General features: G+C 48.0%; 1 protein-coding gene across 2 annotated transcripts in view; it reads left to right on the top strand.

Moving 5' to 3' along the window:
• Positions 1-9,782, top strand: part of LOC139052378 (uncharacterized) — a 162,374-nt gene extending 152,592 nt beyond the window's left edge. For both annotated transcript variants that reach the window (XM_070529477.1, XM_070529475.1), the window contains exon 5: positions 9,364-9,782. In XM_070529477.1, coding sequence (XP_070385578.1) covers positions 9,364-9,461 — 98 coding nt within the window. In that variant the 3' untranslated portion in view covers positions 9,462-9,782. The remainder of the gene's footprint in view (positions 1-9,363) is intronic.
• Positions 9,783-12,425: the final 2,643 nt, after the last annotated feature.

Here is a 12,425-nt window from a genome sequence, read left to right as displayed (position 1 = left end):
CATTAAACGCAGACGACTACCGCAGTTTTATTACGGGTTTCAGGTCCGGACTTGGAATGGTGACTGAGCGCGTCAGCGTGCTGTCGCTAAGTCTCTGAGATGTCATTGGGGGCCACCGAGCATTGGAAACTTTCGCTCGATAGCCCGGAAGATCGATAACTGCAGGTAGAGAATCGAGGCAGTGGCACCAGTGACAATTTCGACCCTGTGTCTGATGCCTAACGGGTCGGATCGCTCATTACGTTGTCTCTCGGAGCCCAACGAAAACGTTCTGACTGAAGTTGTGGCTGTACAGGCGTACTGAAGCCCGCATGCCGCCACACTTTTCAATACGCCGATTTGTTGCGACCGCTGCTCCACAAGGGGCACCATTTAATGACCAACATGATTGCGACTGTTCCGCCCATTGAACTTTTGTAAAAACTGTCTATTTTCAGTCCTTGTAAAGATTTTATTATAAAAAGTTCGTGTCGCGGCCACACTATGGTCCACTGTTCTCGCCATGGGCCAGCCGGTGTTCTGCGAAACCTTCAGCACACAGAGGTGCGTCATGCAGGGCGTTTCTCTCACCGTCTACTGGGTTCGCTGCAAGTACCAGCACCAGTGGAATAGTACGTAGGAACTGTCATAAATATTTCGTGGCAGAAGGCAAGAATATTGTGCAATAAGTTGGTTCGAGAAATACACTGCGTATTCCTAACGCACCGGCGTACACGTCAAGCACACTGTATGTGAGCACGCGGTATTTGAGCACACGGTTGTCATCGCGCTCACCAATATACAGATTACCCAATAGACAAAAACTATGTTAAAATATGTAACGAATTTCTGAAATATCAACAGATAAAGAAGGCCGGAAGTTGGCCGCAGTGCGTAACTTTTTGGAATATGATCGAATTGGAATCAGACGCTGCTTATAAGCTCTCCGCTTGACGTCATACTTCGACGTCATCGTTCGGCGTCACTCTTCGAGGTTCACGTGGACGGAGTCCCAGTGGGCGGAAACGTTCGTCCAGTCATTGTAAACTTGCCGCCGCCCCGCAGTACGGCCCACACACACAAAGGCACACAAGTTCGAGCCCACACACACAAAGGCTCACACCTTCGAATGTCCGGAGCCGACGTCAGAGGGCTTCGTAGAACTCTCGGTGCCGCATAGCTCGCGGTGCCGCATAGCTATCGGTGTCGACGTCCGAGGGCTTCGTAGAACTGTGCTCCGTCCAGGGCGGCGCGGCGGAGTACCACATTACTGAGCTGACCGCGCGCCACGTGGCTGCCGGTCATCCGCAGTTCTCTGAAGGGCTCCCCGTCTGGTGGGCTTGGAACACGTGCAGCGGGCAGAAAGGTGGCACGATGCCACCCCGTACGGCCATTCCTAACAGCTCCTCCATGGCCCGGAAAATCTCGCCTGGCCAGTGCTGGCAACCGCTGGGCAGGAAGAGAATGGCTGGCGAGCAAGATGACGGCTTTGCTCTCTGCAACCCCTGCGTACTTGGAATGCTTTCAACCATCTTACAACTGGCACAGAAGAGTCGACCCGGCAACACAATACCGCTCAGCGTTCAAACGCCCGGAATTAGCTGCTAACCCACCAGGCTTCCTATCACAATCCTCATGCAAGTCACTTAACTGGGAATCCCAAATTTCGCCCCAAAATTTCGTGCCGCCAAAGCGAGCGTTCACGTTCCTCCTGAGTTCGACCAAACCCGACCGTCGCGCTGCACCAGAGTAAAGGTTTACCCAGAATTAAACCGAAGGCTTTCAAACACCAATACCCAAACATATCTTAAGCAGCTTAACTTCACGAACAGCCTGTTCTTATCCTATCGCAGTGGCGTACTTATTTACATGTACTGCTTCCACTGAACCGTCTGGCCAACTCCACAGGTACGTGAATACAATCGCGCTAGCTTTGTGGTCTCTATTCCGAACACGTGCTTGCATCATACAAAGTTTTCATCACGCTGACTCACATTTGTTCCTTTAATCCACACAGGACACGTTCCATAAACAAACAACCACACTTGCGTAACTTACGCAATACAGAGGAACCTTTGAACAATTGTGTCTTTCACTAACTAGCTCTTCGCACGCGTACTAGAGAAGTCAGAATACGGCTGCCCTTGACACACACGAGCAACCCAGTCATCAACGTTCTGCTTCCTTTCGTCCGCGCAGGACACGCGCTAATGGACCTAAGAGCTCTTCTCAGTGCAAATCACGCACTTACTGAAAATCTACGCGTCTAACCTTACAAAAAACACTTAAAAAGAAAGGTTAAATAACACACACGCGCGTTACGATAGGCCTCTTAACGGTAACCCTGACCTTCAGGTTACTCACGCAGACAAAAAAAGAAAGCCTATATACTTATTAATGAACACCTCGCGAGACTACAGGTTTACTTTAAACGCGTCTTCCAAATCTCGAACTTCTCCAACAAAACATAGACAGAGCTCATACCTTACATATTGAAAGAAATCCTACTCTCAAATCGCGAAAATTTGCAACTGTTCAAAAATAAAATAAAACAACACGTTTTCCTACTACGGAAGCTCTCTTAGCCTCCCGTTCCCGATTGCTTACGACTGACGCATACTTTCAGCCGTACCCGAGGTAGCCGCGGTTTGAGAGCTATTCTGGCTGCCGAGGAACAACGAAAGGGCTGACTCACTATCAGCTCCCCCAAGACGTTACAGTCCCCTGCCAATTTGCGTCCTGGCGCCTCGCTTTCAACATGACCTCGTCTGACCGCGTCGCTACTCCCCACCTGGTCTCGCCTTGCCCCCTTGCGCTTCTTTGTACTGCACGCTGAGCTTCGAAGAGAACGACGGAACGACGAGGAATTTAACTGCCCCGTGCCCTTTGTCCGCGTCCGTGCAGAACATGCTTCTCGGTCCCCCTTTGACCGGTGGCTCGAACCTGTTTGATGCGTCAACATCGTCCGCGACGACCGCATCTTTCTTTTCTCCGCGCCCTGCCTTTCCGCGCTTGTCGCCGTCTTTGGCTTCGCTACATTAGCCCCTGCATTCCGATCCTTTCGGCGCTTCTTTCTGCGGCGCTTTCTCTTTGACTTCTCTTTCATGCCGTCATCTCGCGCCTCGTGCTGGCCGTTACACATCTCGTCGGCCCGGATCGGTCTCTTACCCGCACAGTCTGATTGATTTTCATTTAAATCAACATTCTCTCTGCCTCGACTGGTGGACACCTCAACCGACTCTGGCACAATGCAGCAGGCTTTACTCGAGTTATGCAACTCGCACTCTTGCGAACTGCCCTCTACTGCATTGCCCAGCTCACGCTGTTCATCGACACACAGTCCATCAGTCTCAATCTCTGTCTCACGCGCACAGTCCGAATGATTCCTAATTAAATCATCCATCTCTAGGCTACCTAGACTGGCGGAGAGCCGCACCGATCCCTGGACAATGCAGTTGTTCTCTCGTGAACTACGGAGCTCGCCATACCGAGAACTACTCTCAACTGCATCGTCCAGCTGGCACATTACTTCTGCACGCAGATCTGACTCGACATGGGTGCTCGCGTCTGTCAAGTCCGCAGTATTCTGTACCTCGCTAACGACCTCGCTACCATGAGATGCGACGCACACGCGCGGTAACTGTGCCAATTTGTTCGCAGCTGGCCTAGCTGTCTCTACAGTCCTCTGTTGGCACAGCACCTCGTCGCTCTCACTCTGGCCTTTAACGGCCTCTGCTGCCACTAAGGCATCGTTAGCTGCTAGCACTTCGAGTTCACTTATGGATGTGCTGCTATTCTCACCGGTACTACTACTCTCGGCTTTCGAACAAGATCTGCTATCTACTTCCTGCCATTTTCGCTGCGTCCAGCCTACAGATTTCTCAGGCCGCTGTTGGCTTTGCTCGATGAACTGCTGAAAACCTTCAATCTTTTTGTTCAATGCCTCCATGTACTGCCTCGTTACTTCTGTTAGGCCTTCCTGTGAAATGATTTTCAGTTTCTGCCTTGCTTTTTCCTGTTCATGCTTAAATCCTTCCTGCTCTTGCCTAATTGCTTCCTGTTCCCGTTTTTTGTTTAGAATTCGGTTGTCCATTTGTTCTATGAATTATAAATCATTGTTACTTTCTAGAATTGCCTTACGAATTTCCGCTTCCGTCAAGTCCTCCTCTACGTTTACCTCGATCTCTTCACACAACCACAACAGGTCAGCTCTCGTTAAACACATTAGGACCATGGTCGCAACTTTAAGCTTTGGCTCTGCTGTCACACAATACTTGCTGCGATACCCACGCAAATCAGAATACAAGTAAAAGATCCCAGCGAATCAAATCCAAAAACACAGAGAAATTGAAGCCTGGTAAATCTTACAGCCAAAACCAAACGCTTACCCACTGAAGCAGCACCATATCACCAGTCCTTCCCCGCCGTATCCAGTCAGTTGCAAGAGGTGGTCAATCTCAAGTCGCCTCCAACTTGATCAGGATGCCGGTCGGTCACCATGTGCCAACGTCCGTCAGCTGCCGTTGCTGTCTCCGAGTCGTAGGCCGATTTACGAGCCGTAGGCTGAATCTAGGAGCCGTAGGCTGATCTCACCGCTGCCAACCAGTTGTCAGATTTGGAGCGGTCGTAGATGTAGGGATGAACTTGGAACGGCAGGACTAGGCGAGCAGGGTTTACTGGCAGTATTTACATTTTAAAACATGAGGTACATTGGCAGTCTAGCGCGACTCCCATATGGAGCCCGCAAAACTAACATACAGCAAACAGCTTACGAGCACACAGCTCACTACTACATTTCGAGCATGACCACGAGCACTCCGCTCCCGACGACGAGCACGACACGAGCACGCTCTAGCAGCCGGCAAACGCTGCTTATAAGCTCTCCGCTTGACGTCATAGTTCGACGTCATCGTTCGGCGTCACTCTTCGAGGTCCACGTGGAAGGAGTCCCAGTGGGCGGAAACGTTCGTCCAGTCATTGTAAACTTGCCGCCGCCCCGCAGTACGGCCCACACACACAAAGGCTCACACGTTCGAATGTCCTGAGCCGACGTCAGAGGGCTTCGTAGAACTCTCTGTGCCGCATAGCTCGCGGTGCCGCATAGCTCTCGGTGTCGACGTCCGAGGGCTTCGTAGAACTGTGTTCCGTCCCGGGCGGCGCGGCGGAGTACCACATTCCTGAGGTGACCGCGCGTCACGTGGCTGCCGGTCATCCGCAGTTCTCTGAAGGGCTCCCCGTCTGGTGGGCTTGGAACACGTGCAGCGGGCTGAAAGGTGGCACGATGCCACCCCGTACGGCCATTCCTAACAACGGCAACCATGCGGTGAGCGCGTCCAGCGATACAATATAAGAAAACAAAGCGCTACACAATGCGGAAGTCTGTCTGCAGCGGCTGCTGCCAATCGCGCCCATGCTTCACCCGCGCGCGGGCTCTCGCTCTCTCCCGATTATCGAGGCAGTCGCGCCACACTTCGCTACGTTTTCAATGTGCCGCATGAGACAGATTGTCCGCTTTAGCAGGGAAGAAGTTTGGGCGTGTTGGTGGGATGCATTCAGACTGGGATACATAGCGCAAAAAAAATTTCACAGGGACAAGCGCGGACAAGTTTAGCGCTCGTCCTGTGTTCTGCTTGTCCCTGTGAAATTTTTTTTGCGCTATGTATCCCAGATTGTCCGCGCCAGCCAATATATCGCGAAATGAAAACACGTATAGAGCTGCGCTGAAATTTCGCATTATGAAATATCGTAATCGTCTGTGACTTTTTTTTTGTTCACAGTGTAGGCAATAATGCAATTGTGCCTACTCGCTGAACTAGCAACAGTTCTTCAGTTTACATAACAAGCCGCGAAATTTCCTTCCCCAAGTTCTACGTTTGTAGGGAGTTTTACAGCCAATAGCAACTTCAACACTTCCATGGTTGCGTACCCTTAGTAGCAAGCATTTATATGCCCCCTCTCAAAAAGAGATAAAAAAGAATTGTGAATTTTGTATGCATGGTATATAGGCCGCGTGCACCGCCTATAGAGGCGCCACTGATAGCCACCTAGCGGGCGCTTCCAACAATACGCGTGGGAGCAGTAGCAGACGACAACGCTTTGCAGCAAGGGTGACTGAAGTTCGCGGCTACGATTTGTCCTTTATTCGGGCGCCAGACTGCTTCTTCTGCGGTGACAGCTGTAGGGAAGACGCAGACCTCTGTGGGAGCGGGTATGAACAAGATGTTACCGGTGTTTGGGGCAACATGGTCCACATACGCGCCAGGTGCTTCCCGCAGACAAACGCCATGAAGACCATTTACATGAAGTGGAGCTCATGTAAACTTGCCGACAAATTTTGTTGACGAATGCGATGTCTCGACCATGTTTTCTTTTTTAAATTCTACCCTTGCCGTAATGCTGCTTCTGTACCTCAATAATAAGCACCCGTCGTTAGTGCAGGCTTAGATAACAAATCCGCACGGTGCGATGTCTGCATAGGCCGTTGTGATTTTTCTGCCGATGAATACATGTGACGCCGCCGAATAAGTGTAGTGAAAGTCGCCTGAAGAAGAATAATCGCGAATTTATTGATAGAAACGCGTACACTATATAGTCAACAAGCCACCAAACGCACGGGTTAATAAAAGCGCGTGTTAGCGCTGTACCGCCGATGAACTGCCGTTCGCGCTGCAGTTTTTGCAATTTTAAATTCCCTAAGGGAGCTGCTTGGAAACGTACAAAGCTATAGTCTGACTAACTTTGCAGTAGTTTTTTTAAATGTTACTGGAGAGAGGTGCCCCATGATATATTTAAAGGCAGAGCAGCGCCAGTCAAATTAGATCCAGCGCTGGCGGCAAGGCCGTGTTTAGCCGTATGCGGCGTAAGCATAATAAGAAATAATTCAGTTGGGTACAAAATTCACTTGCAAGAAGCGACTACGTTGTGAAACAAACAAATCACTCGGCGTGTTAAGTCTGCTCAGAAAGCATCAAGGTGTGGTGACTTACCAAACGTGACGCGAACTATTCAGCGAAAAATGGATCAGCAAAAAATGTAACAAAAATACCATATGCAGCAACTGTTAGCGATTCTCGCCCTGAGCTACCTATTTTCTAAACACATTTCCCAAAAAAACACAATATCTAAGATGCCCTCGGGCGAACTGAATAAAGCTGTTAAAGAAGCACTTGCTTGGTGTCATTCCGATAAGACACAGCGTGATTTATACCCTTTACAAACGAGGCAGGGTGAAAACCTCGCAGCTCAAAAGAATCAAGAATTATGCATGAAGCAACTAGCAACAGTTAAACATGTGCGAAGCCACGCATAAAATCGATGTAAAAACATGAAGTGCGTGACAGCTGGTGCGAGGATTTACCGGGCCACATAAAACTAACAATTTCAGTTCTTGCAAACTTCTGTAGCTTTAACATACAATACAATGCGCTCGTGCAGTCGTGCTGCCTAGCTAGCCCAACGCGGTAAAGAAGCGGAAAACAATATAAGCGGCAAACGGCATTCCGAACTTTAGCGAAATGCCTTTAACCCGCACGTTGCACTGCAGACGAACTTCGTCGCTTACGCGTCTAACTACAATCGAGTAAAAAATAATAATAAAAAAGAAAAAAACACCGAAGCGACACAGGAAAGGATGAGAACAAGAAATTTCGCGCCGAAGCGACGATCCATTGCCACCGTTGCTCCTGCTGATGAGGCTTTGCGGGGAATAATTAGAACCGTATCGCCGGCACGTTTTCGCCGGTATTTGAGCCCCCCACCCTGCAACAATTTTTCTTCGACATTCTTCGGAAGCTTTGGCCATCCCACACATGCGAAGGGTGTTGCCTATCTTGCTCTGAAAACACAAATAAGGCGGAGAAGCACTATCAGCGACGCAACAAACTACGGCGTGCTACGGCGCGCGGCTCGCTCCTCTCCCATGCGTTCTGCGCAAGGCCGCCACCAGTGGCGCGGCCAGCGGCGTGCACGCCGCGTATATGCGCTAGTGTATGATCCATTTCCTTTACAAGTTAGTTTACACAGGTACGTGGGACACTTATCTCAGGAAATTCAGTGCATTCAGTATCTGCATTCCGCCTGCGATATTGAAATATCATAGCATATATTAACCCTAGAAAGGTAGAAAAATGCAGCGAATTCTCGGATTTTACGCGCAATAACCATGAGTTTATTATGAGACACGCCATACTGGGAGACTCCGGAATAATTTTGACCACCAGGGTTTTTTTTAACGTGACCCCAATGCACACGGCAGAAAAATGAGTTTGCTCACAGTTTTATATGAATCTTCTTTAATCTATCCATTAAAAATGTGTACAAATCTCGTATAATTAAAAGTGGCGACAGGCACGTGACATAAAATCCAGGTTCTTATAAGCTATACACGGCTAGAAGTAATACCCGCTAATAGAGTCATATTGAATGATATGGTTGATATCGCTAAATTAGAAATTGATTTCGGCAGACGTTATATTAGTGTACAAGCGCGATTTCATATAGAATTATGACATGCTACAATGTGCCGTTATTTCTGCACGTTATAGGAGAAAGAAAGAGCTGACGTACATTGCCCAGTGCCAACGACAACCACGTTCACCGTACACTCTCAAGCAAAATTACGCCCTTTGGGTCGTATCCTGCCACACAACAATAATCGTCATCTGTCTTGTCGCATTTCCTTTCATTAACGCTGCGAGCCCGGTACTTCAAACCACGACCGTCGTGCGCGTTATCGGCATGACAGAGCATTGTCGACAGGACAATAGCAAGTGCAGCGTATTTAATAAAGGAAATGCAAGCAAGACAGATGACGATTATTGTTGTGTGGCAAGTTAAGCCCCAAAGGGCATAAATTTTTTGAATAGTGTATGCGCAACTTTCGAAATATTGATAAATCTTCGTTATTAAGGATAATATCCCACAAATTTTTTTTCAGTATCACATCATACATATATACATAAATAATTTATTCTGCACTTGAACGTACACTAAAAAAAGGTAGTGCACACTTCAACTTCATTCTATGTGCGCAGGCTTTAGGTAAATATTTAAATGCATTTCTTTCACGACCACACGCCATACTACTGAAACGACCTGATCAGATTTTTTCGCGCTTGTACATCGAAGTGGAAAATGCTGGGGGCAGCCCATACAAGGAAGGCGTGACGCGGCGTGCCTGAGTCTAATGGATCAACGTGGAAAATGGAAAGGGGCTAGTCGAAGCGCTGTTTAAAATAAGCATACGCGATGCAGCAAATATTTCCGCAGTGTTGAAGAAGCGTTCTAATGCGATTACTCTCGCAAACAAACGAAACATTCAGTAGGTTCAAGCGCCGATTTGAAGGTCGAAGACCTCCTTCTTCGTCCTTTGCATTCTTTTCGCAGAATCCTGGTCGACCTACGCTGGAGAGCTGCCATCCAGTGGTGAGACGAATGAACAGATTAGCGAGGACGAAGAAGAGAAGAAAGAGGAAAATGAATAGGCGGACCAGACTGCGAAGACAGAGAATGCGCAAGAGGGAGGTGACGAACAAAGAGCAAGCATGCGACGTCAAGGAAAAGCTGCAGTTCCATGTTGAAACCAGAGCAATCATTGGAAAGGCGAAGCAAGTGGTTTCAATATTCGAAGGAACTGCATAAACTACTGGGGCCTCACATTTGTATACCTCAAGTTCATGGAGAGTTTCTCTTCTTAAGTGCGACAAAGCATTAAAGCGGGATGCCATGTTTCGCCTTATCGTGGATGACCCTCAGGAACTAGAGAGCGTAGCAGGCACATAAAGCAACTTTATTATATTGTTTCACCAGAGCAATCCATCATTTCAAATACTATACCTTGAATGGCAAATCTTCAAGATCAATGAGCACAATTACGAAAAATGCGCATATTTGACGCATTTTCTCCACGATTTTCGCTGGCTAATGCGTGTGGTATACTTAAAAGGTACAACGGCCACGTACTTTGAACTGGTCTAAAGTTTGCGGGGCGAGCTGTGCTGCTTTGAAATGACACTCACTTTTAGCAGCCTAATACGGGAAGAAATAAAGCACGATGCCGTCGCGCCCTTTTAGGCCTATATGGTGCCCGGCCGCGAATCAGAAGCGCTGGCGGCGAACGTTCGCAGTCGCAGTGAACGTAGAGAAAAACGTTTTGTGAAAACTATGCAAGCTACATTGCAGTGCGACCAGAAAGATTACTGCGAACATTTGTAGGATAATTTGGGTGCTATTCAGTACGTTCAAGCGCCCTGGGAAAAGAACAAAAAAATTCCGTAGTTACAATGAAGAGTTATGCAGTGTCAAGAGCTCCACAGGAAGCTCACCACAAAGCCGAATGGCCAGCATGCTGAAGTCACGCAGTAGCCTGTACATTTCTGACATATGCTGTCCTTCTCCCGCGTGGTCATAGCTTCTCGGCAGCGCAGAAATCTACGTGTGCATAAGTACTAATTTATAGTTCCATCGAATGAGAAGAAAGCGCCTATTCTGCAAATGAAAGCATTGCTTGGACAAAATACATTCTGTCAAGCAGAATTCATTACCATCATTATCATTATTATCGATGCAAGCTTACACTTTCCAGCTCCCACAAAGGGCGTTGCAACAGTGCGGCGTATGCGCTCTCGTGGCACTGTTTGCGGAGAATATACGATTCGCCTCCCCCGTTTCTCAAATTACACACAACAACCTGTCTTCCCCAACTCGAATACGCGTTGGTCGTCTGCAATGACAATTTCAGATCCAACAGTGACATTATAGATCGGGTGCAGAATACGTTTCTAGGCATATATCATCGCCGCTTTGTTAACACGGACACTGAGCATTCTTCAAGCACCGTTACATTGTTGCCATTGCCGTTACTTCGCTGCCGACGTAATCGCGCTGACTTTCTGTTTCTTTTCAAACTCCACTGCATTCTGACGTGGCCCCAACTCCTTTTAGTTGTATCATCTTTCCTACAGACATGTTCCAGCCTGTCAGCACGAACACTCAACCGCCGACTGAATACTGAGTTTTTATAACGCTAATCTTGAAGATCTCGACGTTTCTCATAACCCGCTGTCGCTGTTGTTTTCCGCGATTTGCGCTGTTGTGGCATAGTTTCGCACATTGTTCAACTGCCCTTCTGCTCCTTTTTCTTTTGCATTTACTGCGCGTCTTGCAGTATGTGCACTAGAGCACTGCACGGGCCCGGGCGTCCGAAGCGTTTTTTGGCAGGCCCGGGCTTCAAGCCGCGGGCCCGGACTGGACTCGGGCTTCAAAAGGCACGGGCCCGGACCGGACTCAGGCCCACTCATTAAAGGCCTTCGACCACACGCGAACGTTATGCATTGCGCGGTCCAAGGCATCCTGTGGCGAACTAATGTGACACGTGCAAAGTGCTGGCTCTTAGTATACCTTACCAAAGAAAATGAAAAAAAGATAAACAGACGAAGTGCCGTTTGTTTTTCCACAAGAATGAACATTGCGTCCGCGTAAGGAAGGAAAAATACATTATACAAAAGAAACTCTCTGTTCAAACCATTACCCTGTTACCGCTGTTGCAATTGCACGATTACCAATCTCGTGACTATCATACTATTTAGCGCTAATCCGAGAGGTATCTCTTGGTACTTACGCGTTTATTTTATGCTGTATGCTCGTGAATTCGACTGTTTGTGGGAATTCGTAAACATGTGACTTCGCATGCTCAGCGAGCTCATAGGACCGAATCGTACGGTCAGGCTAAATGCGTGCGCAACAATGGGCCAGATCGCTGATCTTCCCACGAGAGAAACAAAGATTTGGCTCGTTGATTGCTTATAAACTGTAGCGCATTAGACCCCGTGATGGTGAGGCTGACACGTACGGTGAGTACAACCTGTAAGTAGCGAACGCGTTCTAAGTGCAGCTGGGCACGTACTCCAAGCGAGAAAAAACCTGCTTGAAGCCGGAGAGCCTGGACAACCTGCTGTTTTTGAACAACAGCATGGAGATTTTTGCCTTTTGCTGACCTTCGCACAGTCTTGTCTTGCCTTGTATCCTCAACAGTGGCGCATACGTACAAGGGGGGTTGGCCAAGAAGCAGGCGGTTTTCCGTATGCTTACACGTAAGGCGAGACAGGATTTGAATTGTGGAGAGTGGGAGGATAGAACTGTAATTTAGATGTGTGATGAAAATATTATTAAGAATATTGGTAAAATAAGTTAACGTATGTAAATGAAATAATAGAAAATATTGATAATTTTAGAACTTCGGCAAAGTATCCTTCTTGTGTCTCTAATAAAATTGTAAATTCCAAGAAAAGCATCCCTGTGGCTGGATCCCAGTGAGATCGCACCAAAAGAAAGAACGGTTGGCGAGGTTAGCGATAGCGCAAGTTTGGTGAATGAGTATTCTCATAGTTTTCTTTGTCTTAGAAAGCGGCGGCACGAGAGAAACTAATGTTCGATAGTTTCAGGTGCAT

Source organism: Dermacentor albipictus, unplaced genomic scaffold, assembly GCF_038994185.2.
Source record: "Dermacentor albipictus isolate Rhodes 1998 colony unplaced genomic scaffold, USDA_Dalb.pri_finalv2 scaffold_22, whole genome shotgun sequence".
Taxonomy (NCBI): Eukaryota; Metazoa; Arthropoda; class Arachnida; order Ixodida; family Ixodidae; genus Dermacentor; species Dermacentor albipictus.
This window is presented reverse-complemented; position numbering and strand designations above follow the sequence as displayed.